A 19,562-nucleotide genomic window follows, 5' to 3' on the forward strand; every position below is an offset into this window, starting at 1 on the left:
CTCCCCTTGCCTAATATGGTAAAAATCTATTTTCTTTATTGTCTCTTTTCCAGGAAGTCAAATCAAACTTTCCTGTGTTTATAAATCAATGGATACAATTTACTCTGGTGCAACAAGCCAGCAGGAGGCTCTCCACATCATTGAAAGCCTGCATCTGAACTATGTAGGGAATCCCTTAGTCTACGCAGGCTAGTGTATGGGTTAGGCTCTCTGCACACCTGTGTGCTAAAGAGGTTTCTGTGTCAGCCCAGCACAGGCTAATTTGGGAAGTGGCAATGGCAGGAGAGTGGTGGATAGACCATACAATCTGTCACTATGTGGTCAGTATCCCTAATACTTTATGCTAGGAGTACAAAGGGTTTAGCCTCTACTATATTCCAGTCCATAAACTGGGGTACTGACCACAGAAATGGGGGATAAGCATATCTGCAGCCCTACACCCGGATTCTGCATTGGGATAGTGGTTTTGTCTCCTCAGCCCCTTAAACCACATGTCCTTTGCCCACAAAAATGTGATTAATCTGGTTGTAGATCATTTAATATGGGTGTTTTCTGTTGTGTGTTGCTGTCAATTAATGCTGCTGCTAGCTGCTCAGCCATATCTTTATTATTCATCTATATTCTCTCTCACTTTTAAATCCCAAGTACAAAAGGGAAAATTGACCTATTTTCCACCTAAAAGCATTTGCAGATTCTTCACTTGCCATTTGAATCTATGTAGGTCTTTTTATGCTGTCTAAAAGGGAGAATAAGTGAATCCTCAGAGGATAAAATTAATTTGCGTTTCAGGGAAGAAGGGCTACCCACAGTGTCTGCTCATTTCAGAGTTAAAGCTCCCTGAATCTCATGCTATAGAAGTTACTTGAACACACACACACACACACACACACAGCCTGTAGGAGCAAGACAGAGAATCCTCTTTTTGCAGCGCTGTATCACCCACCACTCGTCCAAGGAATAGCATTAGCTCCAGCTTCACAATGAGTTGTTTACTGGCCTTGGCTGCCTGTGAGAGCAGCCGGAAAAGAGCCGAGGAAAAGGAGAATAAACAGAATGAAAACAGGGCATGTTAGCTGTTTGGCTACGTTTTAAAGACCAAAGTTTAAAAGCAGACTCAGGATCCCAAACAGAGGGCTTGGAGAAGTCTGGGAGAAAAGAAACCAATCACTACTTTCCATAAGAAAGCCAAGCTGAATAATTTGTCCACTAACATTGCTCTTCCTCTCAGACAGAAGACACCCCAAACCCTTTCCTAGCTGAAGTGCTGGCATCTGAAGGTAAGAGACAGAAATAAAACTCCTGGTTAACTGGTAAATCAGGAGCCAGATTTACTGACCATAAGCTTTAGCAGACTGGGCAATAAAGACCTGAGAAGTGCTACCTCTCTGGAGATTGTGAACTTTATAATTATCTCCATAAGCATTTGAAATTCAAATTACCTCCTAAATGTTTTCAGCAGGAAGCTAAGGCTTTCAGAGCAAACTGCTTGAGAGCAAGAATCTAATCTGTTCTAGCTTACTTTTAGCTAAACAGTTGCAAAAAGGATTTGAGATCAATAGAATATGGAAGGATGTGAATATACATCTTGATAAAGTTTCATTTAGCAGCTGGTAGGTGTTTTCTGGTGCATGTCTGACTCAGAAATCTCTCCCCGCTTTTTTCTAATTGAGGGAAACAAATCAAGATAGCTCTGGAAATACAAAATGTGAGCTTTCAGACATGGGTAACGCCTTGCTCATTACAGTTGCTAGTTTAAAGCAATCCTCTGCTGAAAGCACACTCACACCGGCTGTATCTGCCAACTAATTGCTCAGAAAATAAAATTTATCTATTGTCAAGCTGTACTTAAGCTGCTAATTCTTAACTGGGAAAGGTGCTTTCTTTAGGGAGAAACACAATCAGCCCAACAACTGGTGACTAAGGAAACGACGACGCACAGAGGAGGGGGCGGGATTACAGCTACTAATAATACCTTCTTATCCAATGAAAAACATTTCCTATTGAGACCCCCAAGAGTTCCCCCTGCCCACAGATCCTGCACAGACATTGGGCCTTTCCTTGCGTCCTGTTTCCTAAGGCATGATGGCTGCAACATTCAGCAGTTTTTTCTCCCCTAACAAAGGAATGGAAATGACTGCTAGTAGCCTCACGTTTTAAGGATGAGGGACAATCACTAAAGAGCTAATCAGGAAGATTTTACTTATGGGATTAAACAAACCATTAAAAAATGGATAAGTATATGGCCTGCCAGAGAGGATTCTATCTGAAATCTGCTGTCTGAAATAGGTAGCTGTCTGCAGGCGTGATATCTCTAGTCCTGTATCTCTTGGGTAAGTTTCTATTTTATTAATTAATTTTCTGGTTCAAGTTATAAAAGTATCCAGATTTAATGTCAGCTTTGAGAATCTGATTTTAATATTTTCTAATTCACTGGGTCGGACTGATGCCTGCTGTAACTCTATTGGAGACACAGAATTATTTCACCAGAAATGAATCTAGCCCACTAGGTTTGAATTGTGGAATATTAATATTACTAACCTAGCAATACTTTTATCTGGGGAAAGATTTCATTCCTGTTGTCCAGGCCATAATATTGAAAGAAGTGCTAGTTTCTCACACTGATATAGCAACATGCTTACAGTAAAAAAATTATCTCCGTGTTTTTGGAATGCAATTACTCTGCAAAACTATTTACTTGCTATGAATTATTGCAATGCAAATCACTGCAATGCATACTCTTCTGAAGTCAGTATGACATTAAATACATCTGTGACAGAGATCCTTAATTAGCTTGTTTCAGCTAATTCAATAACAATAGCTTGTGCAATAATAAACTGTTTAAAACATTTTTTAACACTTTGAATTCGATGTCTCAAATATACTGTTTAATTTAGGTTTAACAAACCAGCTCTATGTTAAACAACGCTAATTTAGGTGTCATCTTGCAAAGACTTATATGCTTAGCTTTATGCACTTTGACAGTGCATACAAGTTAAACACATACCCAAATCTTTGCAGGATCATGGCCCTAGAAGCTATATTTCCAGAATTGAGTATAAGAGTCATATTTCTCATTTTGTAAAACTTTTTAGTTTTATTTTAAATAATTAAGTGGAATTCATTTGCAGTCAAATTCTGCCCCCTTTGAAATCAATGGAAAAACTCCCAAGGCTTTAAATGGGGCCCTGACTTGGCTATAAGTATATATAAAAACTTATCAAATGTAAAAATAGATATATAAGAAGCTTAGTTATTATTGAAATGTAATGTTTTTAAAAAGAGAATTACAGTAAAAAAAATCCCCTTACTTATTTCACCCTCTCCAGAATGATTTGCAGTACAGATACTTTTTAATAACGGTGCAGAGTCTTTGTTTAAGACAAGGCTGGTCGATAATTTATTACTACTCCAATATATGAATAGACTAGTTAGCAAAACCTAAAGGATGAGGAAGTTCAAAGATGGGTGAGGATATCCTCTCAACCTACAATACTTTTTCTGTCCCTCTCTTACTAGTATCATGAAAGCCAAAGCAAACTTAGCAGGAAGCTAACTTTACTACTTTAAAGAGTTCAAAGCTTATTAACTTAAAAAGAAAATCCTGAAAAACATGGTGAAGGGGAGAAAGACCTCACTGTATACTTCTTTTTATTCCTTAGAGACTAAAAATGAGACTTCTCCTGACTGGTTTTAGCAACTGATCTAAACCCTAATGTCCTTTAAATTCTGGAGTTAGAAGTTCAGAACATACAGAGAAAGTACAATTAGAACCATGCCTGAATGCAGTTACCTATTAATTTCCTTTCAGAATATGTGGTTTGACAAGGAACACAAAGAAAATACATCAATTGTCTGTCTTAACATTATCTTCTACCAGAAACAGTTTTTAAGTGCTGCAGATCACAGCAAGCAGAAAAGATACAATCCTAGCAGTAGCACTTTTTTTCTAGAGGCTGTGACACCTAATGGATAGAACATGGGACAGGGAAGAGGAAACTTACCCTAAACTGGTAGCACTAGAATGTATGTCTGCACTGCAGAATTAGCCCAGTTGCTCCTAGTCCCTCTCCTATCTACATACAAAAACCTCTCATCTGAGAGAAGTGCTTTCAACACTGGGTTAAAGCCCAGGTTCTGCTTTCACTTGGGCTGGTAATCCTCTCACTTTGCAGTGAGGACACAGGTTAAATCATTGCTGTGTTGACAGTCCCCCAGTGCCTTCCCACAAATTCCCCTGTGTGCTCAGAACAGAACTTCTCCCACAATTCACTGGGAAAGAATCAGAACAGTTCAGCTTACTGCAGCATGAAGAATCATGGGATGTACCCACAGAAGTCCTAATGACACACATGGGGGAATGCAGCACCAGTGAGGATACAGTAACTCGGGTGTGGTTTTGCAGTGTGGTTACTCACATCCAGGCTAACTCTGCAGAGAATTCATACCCTGACATGCTGTGTGGTTTGGGAAATTCAGGTTGGGTCTGAGCCTTTTCCCATTGGAGTCTATGGCAAAACATCCATTGACTTCAGTGGTGCAAAATCAGACCCTCTAAGTTCTGGAATAGTTTCCAAAATGGTGAAAACCATAATTAAAACCCTGCCATCTCTCACAGGATTAACAGCGTTACAAAGTTTACTAAATGTTTGCAAAGTGCCATCTATGGAAATCACTATAAAATTGCTCTGTATTTTTATTAATATTCTAGGATTTCTTCAGTCAATTAACCATAATTGTCAAGGGATATTCTTCCTGAGTGGTTGGTCTACTTATGTTAATTTTTTAAGATATATTTGTGTTTGTTAGAATTCACCAAAATGTGAAAATCTAGTTATAGAAGATTTCAGCCCTCGGTTGCCTGCTGGAATTTAAACCAGGTTGGTAGTGAATAACATTCATTACCATACAATACACTGGTGGCCTTCCATACGTGAAGTGAGTTGGTGAAATCAATCCAGTCCCTGGTCATTTGCATGGACTACTATCCACTGCCACAAATGACATTCTATGTAGCTATCCCAGACAGACATGACTGAATGGGTATGGGTTCGTAAATACCCATCGATCCCTAATGGGGTTGTCAGGTTAAGTGTGTATAAAAGATTGCTCCTCTGCTGCTGTTTGTGTTGTGCCTGTTCCATAAATAATTTGACATTAGTCCTTGGGGACCTGAAGCCAGCACCTTTCAGAAAAGCTCTCTTACTGCAAACAGAAGTTATCTATTCATAAAAGCAGACAGTGGTGATACGTGTTTTCGTCAAATGCACCATCTTCTGCATTTACTCAAGAGAGACTATGCTCTGAAAGGGTGAAGACCAATTCAGTTTCAATAACAGTTAAGCCTTCTTGAGCCCCATTAAACAAGAAAGCTTTTCAAAATATTTGTAGTTTTGTTTTCAAGAAAATACAAAAATTATCTTTATGTTGGCAAGTTTGCGCAAGTGAATTTGAACAGTGTTCATCAGTCATTCAATTTTAGAAATGAGTACATATGAAGGTAACGTGATAGCTTTTTTTCTTTACAATATGTCAATGAAACACACACACAATATGCTGCTTGTCATAATACTTTAAAAAGTTATGTATGTTCCCAAATAAAGTCACATCTGAAAAGCTAATTTTCTTCCAGCATTTTTGGGGTTTCACTTTGGAATCTGCGGATACAGGCTTCTTGCACAAGATGTTTTTGTTTTCATGTGAAACATGAGTTATATTGCATTACTCAAAAATAACACCATTTCCCCATAAACCATGCCGTAGTTTTCCCACTATTCTCTGTCATCCTTGGAAATATAGCATCTAGAAATTTATTTATGGGAATGAAATTATGGTGTCTCAATCTGCATTTTTGTAATGACAAATCATTCTAGCTTTATTCCATTATTATAGCATTGCTCCCTGTAGTTTATTTCTGAAGGAGTAAGATGTCACAATTCTCTCTGTTAGTTTCCATCATTAGAACATGTTACTCTCATGTATTTTCATTATAATGTACTGAATATTTTTTCAATTTACAAAACAAAATAAAAGCCTGATTTACTGGAGAACGCTGGTTAGGAATAGGACATTTTCCCTGTGAGAGGGTACAGGTTCTGCTATGAAAACACCAATCAGGCCTCTGTGTCAATTTACACCAGTTTTGGCAGAGGTACCTGTGACCTAAGATACGGATGCCTGAGTCCCAAAACCATGTGATAATCTAACTCCAAGGAGGTGCTGAGTATCTTCAACTGTCAGGATGTCTACACTGCAGTGGAAGCCCAGTGTTCAAAGTCAGGCTCCTTCTTTCTACATACAAATCATGCTAATGAAGGGCTTGGGCCCAGGACCCCATTGTGTGGACTGTCCGAGCCTGAGTCAAGCTGGGACCCGGAGTTCAAACCCTGTTGCTTTGCATTGTAGAGGCCGGCCCTCTAGACTCATGCTCTGGGAGCCATCAAAAGCATTCCACAATCCCACAGGCTGACTTTGTCTTCTGGACAGTCAAGTTTAGTGGACAGTCAATTTTTCCCCCACACTACAGAAAGAGCTAGAGAAGCCACATTTTGGGAGGGCACTAGGAAGTCTGGGATATGGGTGGTTGTACTCCGGCCCACATAATGCAGTGTAGATATTGGTACCTCAGATTGGGACTCCAGGGTTCAACAATTCCCAACCTGTGGTTACAAATGAGTGTAGACACTCAAGCCTGGGTCTGCTAACTACTAACCCCAAGTTCGCCTTGCAGTGTAGACATACCCAAAAATAGTCAGCTCCTCAGCTAGTGCAAAGCAGCGCTGCTCCAGTGCAGTAAATGGAAATACATCCATTTACAGCGGCTGAGGATCTGGACCATAGACTTTAATGGGAGTTGAAAGTGCTCAGCACCTTCCAGGATCAGGCCCTTTGAGAGAACAAAGCCTTATTATATCAATAAATTCACTTACCAAAAACAGTGCAGGATGCATATCTTGCAAGGTCTGAAGCACTCCTTCTGTGGGATGCCGAGTGCCTTCAACTGCCACTGAATTCAGTGGGGGAGGAATGAGCTCAGCACCTGACAGATCAAACCTACAGTCCCCGCATGACAGAGTTTTATAACTGCAAAAGAGGAATGATTTGTATTCTGATAGAGGTTGAGTGAAACTTCACTGAAGCTGGTGGGCATGATTGACACCATTCATTCAGGATAAATATAAGTTGCAGTTAAGCTCCTTTTTCCAGTAAGATAGCTGAAAGAGTAGGAGCCACTGCCCAAAACACAGGCCATATGCAAGGCTGGTTATAAATTTGACTTATGTTGGCAGTTGGGTTTTACCAGGTATGGTTTGATAGAGGTGTGCATGTGAGAGCAGAAGCACCCAGAGAATATGCAGAGAAGCAGGCCAAAAGCCAAGCAAGACAGCAAGAGAAGCACTGGAAACATGGCTGAGAGAGAAATCCAAACAAGAGAGGGAACTTTTTGGGTAGAGTGCTGTCTTGAAAAAGACTTGGAACTTTGAGCAAAGGAACTCCTTCCTGTTTGTTTCCTCTTGTGTTCAGGGAAACAGGACTTTGTATATTCTTTGTAAATAAATAGGATTACATCAAAGAAACACCTGACTTCAACATCAATTTCTCATCTTAATGGAAACACAACATACCAAATTCCAAATATTGGCTAACTGCTTAGGTCACAAGTGTAACAGTGTTTTTAACAGATTTTTTTCCACTGATTGTTTTCTATATTACATTCTTTATTGGATTTTCCAGGTTTTGCATGGTCTACTGCTATGCTGACCAACAGCAGTGCTATATTAGATCTAGGTATACCAGTGTAAAGAGAGATCCACCCAGCAAGAGACCTGGGCATGAAAAAAGACACATGCAAAATTATAGGCTCAGTCTTCAGAGATCATATTGAGGTTCCTTTGAAAGTTGGGCCCAAAATGTTGAGCTCTCTTTATACTAATAATATATTAACATATTTGAATTAAGCATCAAGTTTACCCATTAGTGGACACACACATTACAGTAACAATTTGAAACGTCTACTGGAAGATAGTCCTAATCTTAGAGTGGGTTAGGGGATGAAAGGTCTGGGAAGAAGGCATTTTTAGTGAAGGAGGGGGAGTGTCTTGCCCTGAGGGTTAGGTCAGTTCACCATTCCTCTAAGAGGAAAACATTTCAATGAGCTAAACACAAAACAGATACAGCACAGAGAAGTCACCATGCACAGGAAACGCCTTGTAGCTCTCCAAGGACAGAAGAGTCAGCAACAGTGCTGAACAATCCAAAAGGAAACAAAGCACGAGCCTTTAGAATTATAGCTTATGTGGATCAGGTTTCCCTTTCTACATTCAGTGAGGAACCTCGAGGAAGAACAGCCCTAATCCTGGATCCTCTTTTAACCACTTTATACTCCTCTGCCAGTGCAGAAAGAGCTGTAGAACCATGGGCTGGATCCATGGGCATAGTGGGGGGGGGGGGAGGGAGGGAACAGGGAGGGCATTACCCCCCAAACAGAGGCAACGCATCGGGGAAGTACGTGGGGTCATGTGCCACTGCCCCCTCCTCCTGATTTCTGTGAGCATGATGGGGTAGGTCAGCTCGGCGGGGACACTCCAGGCGTGCCCAGCCATCCCTGTGGGATGGGACCTATTTGTTCACCAACACCCCTCCCCCTTGCCCCACAAGCTGGATGCTGGCAGGACACCAGCTCTGTTCCCCACTTGCTCCTAGTGGTGCGCTGCCCTTTGTCAGGCGGCTGCAGGACAGCTATGGCGGTGGTGGGGCCTAAGGGAGGCGGTTTGTCTCCATGGTGACCGTGTCAACAGTCTTCCTCCCCCGCTGTCTCTGAGCCTGGCCATGGCCCCTTCGCCTGGGTAAGGCCCTGGGGTTCGTGTGGAACCACCGCGGGCAGGCGGGCAGCGCAGATGCCGAGTGGTCATGGGCAATGGGTACTGCCAGTGGACCCCACAAGCTGGGGTCAGCGCCCGAGCCCCAGGGAGGGCCCGAGTCTGTGCTGTGGGGAGCCATGCCGTGGGCTGGCTCAGGGAGCGCCCCACTCCGGCGGGTCACGGCAACTGCTCTCGGGTGGAAGGGTGACTGGAGGGCTGGGGCTCCCACATTAAGCCAACCCATCGCCTCCACTGCACTGGCAGCCCAGGTACCCCTCCAGGCAGGGGGTGAGAGACAGTGAGCCGGGGAACTGGCTTCAGCGCATGTATGCGTCCGTGTGCGCATGTGTACGCACACGCTGCCCCCCAATAGAGCGGTCAAACTACGCCTATGTGTAGCACCTGCTGGATCCCTCCACATGAGGTTTCTCTGTGCCTCAGGGACCCCTCAGGTGGCCCAGAACCACCATAGCATCTCCTACCCCACCTCTACAGTGGGAGTGGCCAAGAGAAAGGGGATGTGACCAACATGTATCTACCCCGACTGATTCCTGTCTGCTAGAAAGGCCTGTGGAGACCCAGGATTATGCCAAAGCTTCAGAAGGCCTTAGATCTGAAGTTGTATAAAACTTTGTTTTTTGTCTAAAGCATTTCATCTGGGATTGACAAAAAAACCTGAACAAAACAAACATCCACAACTCCACAAAACTCACTCACTGCCCCTAAAGACCATGGGCTTGCCTCCTTCCTTCTCCTCCAAGAGAACTCCCACTCAAACGCCCCTATTTTCAGCTCTGTTTGCTGGCTCCCGTGCTGCTGCAGCTGCACTTAGATCATGATTTCAAGCTTTTTCTCCAAAACCAGTAGGGACGTCATTTGCTGCGGGGAAAGCTGCCCCCCCCCCCCCCCCCCCGCCAACATTTCATAGATCCATGCTTCATTATCTCTTCCACTGTTTGTACACCTCACCTCTCCCAGACTTTGGATGCCATCATTAGGATTAGTTTCTCATTTCATCTCATTTGTGATGCTGTTTGATCAGAGAATGTTCTATATGCTGACACAACTGTACTCCCATCACAGAATTTTTCTGAAATGATGCCCTTAACCATTAGGGCAAAAAACTTTAATTAGGAAAAAAAAAAAAAAAGAGTAAATAGATTCCTATATAATGCTATGCTGAGGCTTTATGAAAAATCAGTATATATCACAAAACTCACAGTGAAGTCATGAGAGCTGGTTTTATTACAATCCCAAATGTTAGCTAGCACTCTGAATTCAGGGTTGTTAATATTTTAATTCAAATCTGGTAAGACCTTAGAAATGCTTGATGACTAGATGCTACCATGACAGATCCATTAGAAATATCTTAGATGTGGCACACAATCTCAGTTTGCATTTAGAAAACAAACCTCTTTTGCACATATCTGCAGGATCCATATTTACTGAGATGTGTTACAGTCTCATATCAGTAGTTCTCATGCAAGTCTAGAAGAATCTAAATGCTGCAGCCCTTATGCAGGATTGTATCCTAAAAAGTCTGAGGAAAAACAAAAACTATCTTTAAAGCAAAACAAATTCCCATCTAAAACCTCTATATAATCCAACTAGCCTTAGAAACAGACAAAAGGGAGAAAATTCCAAATCAGTGGTTATAGTAACTTTGACCTTAATTCACCTTGCTGGGCTTCAGCAGACGTGTAACATGATGCACTGCACTAAAACATAATTTATGCATCATGTTACACACCATGGAGTCATATTTTTATATTCTACCAACTGGATGCACAATAATGATGCAAAATCCTTCTTATGCATACCAGTCTCGCCAAGAGCAGGAATAGTCTTCTTGCTGTGTGCAAGGACAATGCATAATGATCTTCTACTGGGGCAGAAGCTGTATGTACTGAATCATACAGACAAGGCCCCATGACTCTTATACCCCAACTCTTTGGTCATGAAAGTCCTGTACACTAGCGTATTTGCATGAGGGAATCCAGAACAATTCCGTCACATCACCTCCTGGCACATGGCTTTTCTGGCATTCATCCAGGTACAACCACCTTCCAAAATTTGGTCCTATTTGTGTAACACTATTTTGTGTGATAAAATGCATTAAGCACAGTAATTCGATCAGATTTTTCAAGGTTTTTGGTTGTGTCAATCTGTCTAAATCTTAAACTAAGACAATCATCAAGCCATTTAATTTTATTTGCTGATAACCCACATGACCTCTTGAATAGTCACACTAACAAAGTTCAAATCACTTTACCTCTCCACTAAGTTAGTATAAAAAAGCAAGGGAAAGAAACATTAATTGAGACGGTGTGAATTGTAAGTTGATTCCAAAGCTGTTTTGCAAAGTTAAAGTGATCAAATTAATTTTATGCAGAATATATAAAACGTAGAAATACAGCGCTGGAAGGGACCTTAAGAGGTCATCTAGTCCCTCTTGCCCGTGCTGAGACAGGTTGAAGTCTACCTAGAATGCCTGTGAATACCTATGGTTAGCACTGAGTTCATACTGTATTATACTGGGCCTCATACAGCTAATGGGTGGGGAATGAGATGTCAAAGACAACAAAAAAAGATAGCTTCATGAATAAAATAAAACAAGAGCTCAGTTTCTTTCCTTTTTTTGGGAAACAAGTCCTTTTATTGTGTGTCAAAAGCAATATTTTCAGTGCAAATACAATTTCTCCCCCAAATTAATAGCTCTTAGTATGCCCAGTAAATATATCTAATAAGTAGAGTGCCCTGAGAAGCTACGACATGGCAATTATGAGAATGTCCTAGTGAGTAAGGACAATGGAGTGAGAAACAAAGTGATCACATATTTTAGGAAGGAGAAGGAGAGTTTTTCCATAATTTTCAGTTCATGGTAGATGAGAAAGATCCCTATAGCACACGTGAACTGAGTGAGAGCAAGCTTGACAGTCAATTATCTGTTGCAATACTGGCTTCCCCCTCAGTGGGGATGAACTGGTGTAAGTGACAACAGATGTAGAATCATGTGTAGCACCCCCTTCACGTGAGATGTAATGCTCCCAGTAATTCACTATTATCATAATGGAATATAGAAGTGATTTTACCCTGTATCACTTAACTGCTAAACTAGAATTTGTATATTTTATATAGCGGACGATGAATCTAAAGATATAATTTGCCTGAAAAATAGAGTTTTAAATTATTGTTTATTTGATGTGCACTGAACTTGGCATTTAAAAAATGTTCACATAGGTCTTCTTAATCTTCCCCAACAGAGTGATAGGGTGACGAGCATGATAGGCAGGGAAAATTTGCTGCTGATTTAATTCTGGTTACAGAGCAGAAGAATGAATCTTATATTTAAAACATTAAAATAGACCCTGATGCCTTGGAATTGAAAAGGAATGACTCCGTTTGAGTAATTTATTGAGTCAGCTTATTTAACGGCCTAAGTGTTAGATATGTAAACAACAGGGGCTCACATTTTCAAGATCATGATCTAGCCTGGACAGTTGTTGGTAGACAATTCCCTCAGACTGATGCACCAACCAGGAAAGTGAAATTTGTCCATGTGACTCCTTGTTAAATGAAAAAATTAAATGATCTGGCATCTTTTCTCCAGTGCACTGGAGCTGCATTGTATGTAGCTAGCTCAGATTGCTTGCTTGTCAACAATAAGGGCAAATATTTCAAAACACACTTTACATTTTCAAGTCTTTGTTTTTGAATGCACATTTGGGGCTGCTAAAATTCAGGACCATGTGCATAAATTGGGAAATTGAATATCCAACTATTTGATGTAAGTTTTTGGGTGAGTAGAAATATAAGTGCCCAAAATTGTGCCCTCCAAAATGTGGACGTAGAAAACCTGACTCTCAATGAGGGGGGGGAAAGAAACTACTTATGCAAGTTAAGTTTCAGCATAAACATTACAGATTGCTTCAGATGGTGATAAAGTGCAGTCTGTTTATATACTGTACGTGGGTTAGAAGCCAAGAAGTTAATCTAGTAGACTGAGATTTAAATTATGAGGCAAACCATCCCTGTTGGAATGGTGTATATTTGTGAACCTGGTTACTTATTGCCTTAAAGAAAGGCAAAATATAAAACCTATACACATTCATTTTATATAGCTATAGCCAGCTAATGAATAGATCAGCCTATGATTATTTTAGATTACTTCACAGATAAAGTGCATTTCTGCATAGTTTATAACTACCCTTTCCAAAAATAACTTACATGTTCTGTTTCTCTGTGGAATTGTTTTCTGTGTTCTGTTTCCTACTGCTTGGCAATGACATTCAATTTATCATGAATTTAGTAAGGCAGACATTAAAATAGTGCAAGAGAGAAAATGTGTGACTTACAAAGCTGAAACACACCAAAAGAGCATTTTGCCCCCTACATTTTTTTTTAAAGAGACAAGTTCACATAAGGAAGCGTCTGTTTGTTTGTGCTGTAGAAAATATCTGAATGTTGGCTTTGATCTCATATCATGCCACACTGCCATCAGCTATCATATAAAGGTATGTCTACTACTGATCTGAATATTTGTTAACCGTGACTCTCATAGCAACTGCACAGCTAAAACATAAGTAAAGATAAATAAGTTTACTGATCTGTGTTTAAAAGCCTTTACCAAAAACTATCAGGAAGCCACAGGCCAAATTCCAACAGAGAGGTACACATACAGTTAGCAACTGCTAGAAAGCCCAGGAATAAATGGGGCAGCTGGGGTAGAAGTTTTTTGCCCCAATCCTGGCTACCCCAGAACATAGAAATAAATTGTTTCACAGAGGGCTTACACAACATGAGAGACATAGGTGCAGTTCCCAGGTAAGGCTTAGAGATGAGGACCATGGTGCATTTGTTTTGACTCCGCACTAACCCCTGTGCACCTCCCTATACACAGATTATTCCTGCTAAGAGCACCAATCTATAAGGGACAAGGTAGGGTCACTGATTAGAAAACTGGCATACGATGCTGCTTTTGCAGAGCCTACAGTACACATATGGTTTCTGGGCACTCCTAGATTTGGCCAGAACTCATTTCCGTTGTTTGGTAAAGTTTTGAGGCAAAGAAAATGAGAAGTTTTTGTTCTTTTCATTGTAGTAGAGTAGGTTTTTAGAAAAGTTTTGAGCAATGGACATTTTACCAATTGGTTTACAGATAACTTGCATGCAAGAAGTATTGTGTGAGAATGTAATTTTTTCCACTGGGAGTAAAATATAGAAAACACTTGATTTTACTAGACAATATGTATCCAATTATACTGATTCAATCCATGCTTCATTTCAGTTAGTAGTTTGCTTACATGTTCTAATTTCAAAAGTGTTTTCAATTATTTCAGAGAATGATCACGTATCCAATACCACCTAAAATTTGCTATTTAATCCATATTGCCACAGGATCTCTTTTTGATGCAGCTCCAACTCCTCACTAATGGTTCCATCTGTCAAAAATGCTCTATAGTTTTACCTACCAGATCAGTTGTTAGATCACAAAAGGAAACAAACTTCACAATCCCTATTTGGTTTGCTATATTTTACAGTGCATATTTTACGCTCCTCCTGCAGTTGTCTGACCTTGTCCCAATTTTCCACTTTCCCCAGAGATACAGCCATGCCCAAAAAATTATTGTCTCTCTCATCTGTGAAACTTTCTGATTGCTTCTTTGCACATTTTTTAAAAATAGACATGATAGAATAGTTAGTGAGGGAACCTCAAAAGGGTTCTGAGTATTCAGTTCCAATAATCAGTAAAACAAAAAACAACAACAAAAACCAAAAAACTTACATGCTTGTCAGTGCTATCCATATTTTTAGAGCCTGCTGAATTGGGTTGGAAGTCTCATGATACTAGATTTTTCTATGGGATTTCCAGTACTTCCTGTTCTGGATCCTAGTCAAAGATCAGAAGTGAAAAAGGAGCTGTTTGGAAAATCTTCAATAGAACCCTTTTCTGAGGAAGAATAGAGTTTAGTCATCGAAACACTTCATGAAATCATGTTTTGCCAAAATCTTGTTTGAGAAAAAATTAAGAATTCCAATAATTTTGAAATGTCCCATTGCGACCTTTTCAGAATTAAGTGTTTCGATTTTGTTTTGAAATGTCTATTTTATACTTATTATTAAAAAATTGAAACAATTTTTTAAAAATGCAAATAAAAACAAAATATTTCAGCTGTAACTAAATATTTTTTCAGAATTTTCTTTCGCAGACAATTTCAAAATGTTGGGGTTTCATTCCTAATTGGAAAAATGACAAACGTCAAAATCCTTCACAAAATGGAATTTCTAACCTCTGCATAGCTCTAAGAGCTTTTATGAACATTTCAGAATCTTATTTGGTTTTAGCTATGGGTGATGTTTTATGGCTAGATTTTGTTTCCCAAACCTGGTGGTCCATTCCTATGTAAGATTTTAGGTGGAGATTTATTTCAAGGCACAAATATAAGTTAGGCACCCAGCTCCCATTGACTTTCAGTAGGAATCTGCATGCTTAACTGTCCTCTGTGACAAACTCTATCTCCTGATGCATTTCAAGATCATTTCAAATTTCTTGGGTTAGTATATAAGAAAATACACTGTAAACCAAATATCACCCTTATCACAACATTTCTAAAATAAAAAAAAAAAAGATACCTACTCCATATCTACCTATGGGATGTATCTTGAAGAAAACGTACCTGATAAATTAAAAAAACCCTGAACATCTACAGTGGTAAGACCATGCTCCATATCTGTGGAAGTGGTGGTGTTCGGGAGAGGGGGTTGTGTGTTTTCATGTACAGAAACTTTAAATGATAGCTGGTTTGCAGAACTGACTGTTTGTGTCTTCCTCAGGAGATAGGACAACACACACATGAGGCAACAGAGCTTCAAGCACCAACATTAAATTTGTTTCTTAAGGAAGAGAGCTCACTAACTTATTTTATGGATGCCACTGAATCCAGGTTTGAAGGGCTCCAGAAACACATAAAAAACCTGGAATGGGAAACCACAGCAATAATCATACCTGTTTGACAGAGGATTCCTTTAAATACAACCTGTATGGGGCAGTATACAGTGTGGTGTTCATCCTTGGTTTGATCACAAACTGTGCCTCTTTGTTTGTTTTCTGCTGTCGAATGAAAATGCGAAGTGAAACAACCATTTTCATGACAAACCTTGCCGTCTCCGACTTGCTCTTTGTATTCACTTTGCCTTTTAAAATTTTTTATAATTTCAACAGGCACTGGCCTTTTGGGGACACACTGTGCAAGATTTCAGGGACTGCATTTCTCACCAACATATATGGCAGTATGCTGTTTCTCACCTGCATTAGTGTCGACCGTTTCCTGGCTATTGTGTACCCATTCAGATCTCGTACCATTCGGACAAGAAGAAATTCAGCCATAGTGTGTGCCGGAGTCTGGATACTAGTCCTCAGTGGAGGAATTTCAGCCTCATTGTTCTCTACAACCAACGTCTCCAACACTAGCACAACCTGCTTTGAGGGTTTTTCCAAAACTGTTTGGAAGACCTATTTGTCCAAGATCACTATATTTATTGAAGTGGTAGGATTCATAATTCCTTTGCTACTGAACCTCACATGCTCTTCACTGGTTCTGAGGACCCTCCGGAAACCTGTTACATTGTCTCAGATTGGGACAAACAAAGAAAAAGTATTGAAGATGATCATTGTGCATGTGGCCATTTTTGTAGTATGCTTTGTGCCCTACAATTCCATACTTTTCTTATATGCTCTTGTACGATCTCAAACTATAGCAAACTGCTCCTTGGAGAGATTTGCTAGGACAATGTACCCAATCACATTATGCATTGCAACAACGAACTGCTGCTTTGACCCATTCATTTACTACTTCACGTCAGAATCTTTTCAAAAGTCTTGTATTATAAGTCCCCAAATAAAAATGGACCCTGTTTCCAAGACTGAAACACCTCTAACGATGAAGACTACACTGCCTGCAATACTAGAGGATGTGAATGACCAGGCTATTACAAATAGAGGCGATCCAACATCTGAATCACATTTCTAAAGGCTTGTCTACATATATAGTTATTCTTGATTAACTATCCCTGATTAATCCACGTGTGAAAATTCTTATTACAGAATACAAGTGCCTTGTTCCTATTTATCTTAACCCACTTGAACAAGGCACTTTCATTCTCCTGGAATAAAAGTGTCCACACGTGGAGTTAATCGGAGATGTCTCCATGTCTAGATACGCCCATCAGATAATAGGCGTCTCAATTTTGAGAGCTCAAGATATGCAAGTCCAGGTAGATCTCTCTCTGGAGATTATAGATGGAGGGAATGGAGCTGATGCTAGTATTGAAAGATGCCAACATTTGGTATATTTTCTTAGCATTAAACCTCGGACCAGTCAGGAAATATAAAAACGTTATCTTACTTTAGAAATCTCAGTAAAAGTTTTCCTGTCTTCTGAAAAATACATCATATGTTAATTTCACACTATGTACGTTTTCTTTCAAACGTATAATAAAAGCTTTCAGTTTTACCACAAGTGTGTATTCTGGCTTTACTAGATACAGGTTTTTTAAATGACAGTAAGTATGGCTTGGTTTGGAGCTTAATTAGTTCTCTTACAGAATGCAGGAAATGATTGTTTTACTAATAATAGGAAAGAGCAAATAATGAAAGGACTTTGATACACAAAGTCACCTGCAAGACGCTGTGTTCTTTTGAGCCACATGATTAAGTTACCTTTCAATTGATTTTAACACTGTATTAAACACCAACTGTAGATAAAAAAATCATACAGTAGAACCTCAGAGTTATGAACTGACCAGTCAACCACACACCTCATTTGGAACTGGATGTATGCAATCAGGCAGCAGTGGAGACCAAAAAAAAAAAAAAAGGCAAATACAGTACAGTACTGTGTTTAAACAAACTATGAAAAAAATAAAGGAAAAGCAGCATTTTTCTTCTGCATAGTAAAGTTTAAAAGCTGTATTAAGTCAATGTTCAGTTATAAACTTTTGAAAGAACAACGATCATGTTTTGTTCAGAGTTAACGGATATTTCAGAGTTACAAACAACCGCCATTCCTGAGATGTCCGTAACTCTGAGGTTCTGCTGTATTATAGCATTGTTCAGGCTGGTATTTCGACATCCCACAATATTACTGCTAAGTACACGCCAGTCAGCTCAAAGAAAGGGCCTGATCCCACAGAGTTCTTGCTCCAGCAAATCTCTCAATGGCAGTGTTTCCTGAGTAAGGAGGTATGGACCACACTATGCTGATCTTTACTAAAGAGTTTATTTTCACACAGGCAATAGGTGTTATAGTGCTTGATTTAGCAGAGGAACCTGTAAGCAATTCTTTTCTATTTGCTACCCAGGGCAAATTTCTAAGCTCTACTACTTTTAAAGACTGAGTTGAAACAAATTAGCATTGGTCTATTTTCCTTGTTAAATCAAAGCAGTATGTTTTCTTGTTTGTCATTTAATTCATTGAATACAGTATTCAATTGAATACAGTATGTTGCATTTCTTCAGATAGATCTCTTTATAAAGAGAGATCTATACAAAATTATTGCTGTCTCGGTATAGAGAGAACTATGCCTGCATTGGTGCATTTTAGTATGTGATTCAATCCCGCAGCCCTGAGGCAGACAAGATCCCTCTTCACTTCATTGGGAGCTCCATGGAGGCAGGATAAGGCCCAAAACCATTCATTTTTAAGTGCAAGACATGATGATACAGGAGGTGTTAACCAAGTTAACATTAAAAACGTCTTGAAGTTACTGCTTATATTAATGTTACATTAAGAATTCACATTTTCAGGTTGATGCTGTAATTATATTTCTAATTCAGAGTTATCAAGAATAAAGACAGTTAGACTTCAGCAAATTGGAGAGAGACACTTCCATTTAATCATTTGTTTTAATTCTCACATGTTGAATCTTCTGTGACATTACAAGTAACCCATTAGGTCTAATTATGCCTTTAAATGGTTGGAGTTTAAATGCTTACTAAGTACCCAAAAAAAATGGATGGCAAAAAAATTCAGTTAGAAAATAATATTTATTTAGCACTGCCATTGTTTTGAATGAGAGAAAAACAACCATACACTGAGCAAGATAAAGAAAGATCCTGTAGTTCAATATAGGTTAGCTCTTAAATAACTACAGCACCTGACTTCTGGCACCCAGGTACAGAATGGCTATATGATAAATTCCTGATATACAAGCTCACAGTCCAAAGGAAAGAGTTGCCAAACCTTTAGAACTTGGCTTTGCATTATAGCCATCTTGACAAGAAACTAATATCTCATACTGGGATTTACTGCTGTATAAGTGTCAGGGCAACAATGGGCAGTCCCCGCTTCCAGACAAGAAAGAAAGGTGACAAGAAGAAGAGAAGATTCCAGCCACTTGGCAATGTAAATCAATAGCTGAGCAGGTAGCAGGATAGGGTACAGTAGCATGGCTCTGGTGAATTCATTGATGTTTGGAGAAATACAGGCAACCCAAACAATGACACTGATTAGCTGGCATTTTACAAAGTTGCAGGGTTTGCCCAGCAATCATCCACCATGCCTGCATTACATTGCCCAAACCATGATCAAGTACAAAACATGCCTCCAATAACCAGATTGTTTTGCTCTCTCTTCAACAAAATGCTTGGATCTATATAGGAACATTTGTTCAAGGAGGAGTTTGTACCTGTAATTCAATACAGCC

General features: G+C 39.7%; 1 protein-coding gene across 2 annotated transcripts; it reads left to right on the top strand.

Moving 5' to 3' along the window:
* Positions 1-1,203: 1,203 nt before the first annotated feature.
* LPAR4 (lysophosphatidic acid receptor 4) lies at positions 1,204-17,366 on the top strand. 2 transcript variants are annotated; one of them, XM_067549741.1, is made up of 2 exons: positions 1,204-1,277; positions 15,693-17,366. In XM_067549741.1, exon 2 carries the CDS (start codon positions 15,839-15,841, stop codon positions 16,886-16,888), a length of 1,050 nt encoding a protein of 349 aa, XP_067405842.1. In that variant the 5' UTR covers positions 1,204-1,277; positions 15,693-15,838; the 3' UTR covers positions 16,889-17,366. The 2 variants fall into 2 exon arrangements, with proteins under 2 accessions (XP_067405842.1, XP_067405841.1); XM_067549740.1 differs by lacking the exon at positions 1,204-1,277 and adding an exon at positions 2,139-2,330.
* Positions 17,367-19,562: the final 2,196 nt, after the last annotated feature.

Source organism: Emydura macquarii, unplaced genomic scaffold, assembly GCF_026122565.2.
Source record: "Emydura macquarii macquarii isolate MOO-44397 ecotype Brisbane River unplaced genomic scaffold, CSIRO-AGI_Emac_v2 contig_1253, whole genome shotgun sequence".
In the NCBI taxonomy this organism is placed as follows: Eukaryota; Metazoa; Chordata; order Testudines; family Chelidae; genus Emydura; species Emydura macquarii.

Coding starts and splice junctions, on each gene's coding strand:
- LPAR4 (XM_067549741.1), top strand. CDS start 15,839: ATGGGAAACCACAGCAATAATCATACCTGTTTGACAGAGGATTCCTTT.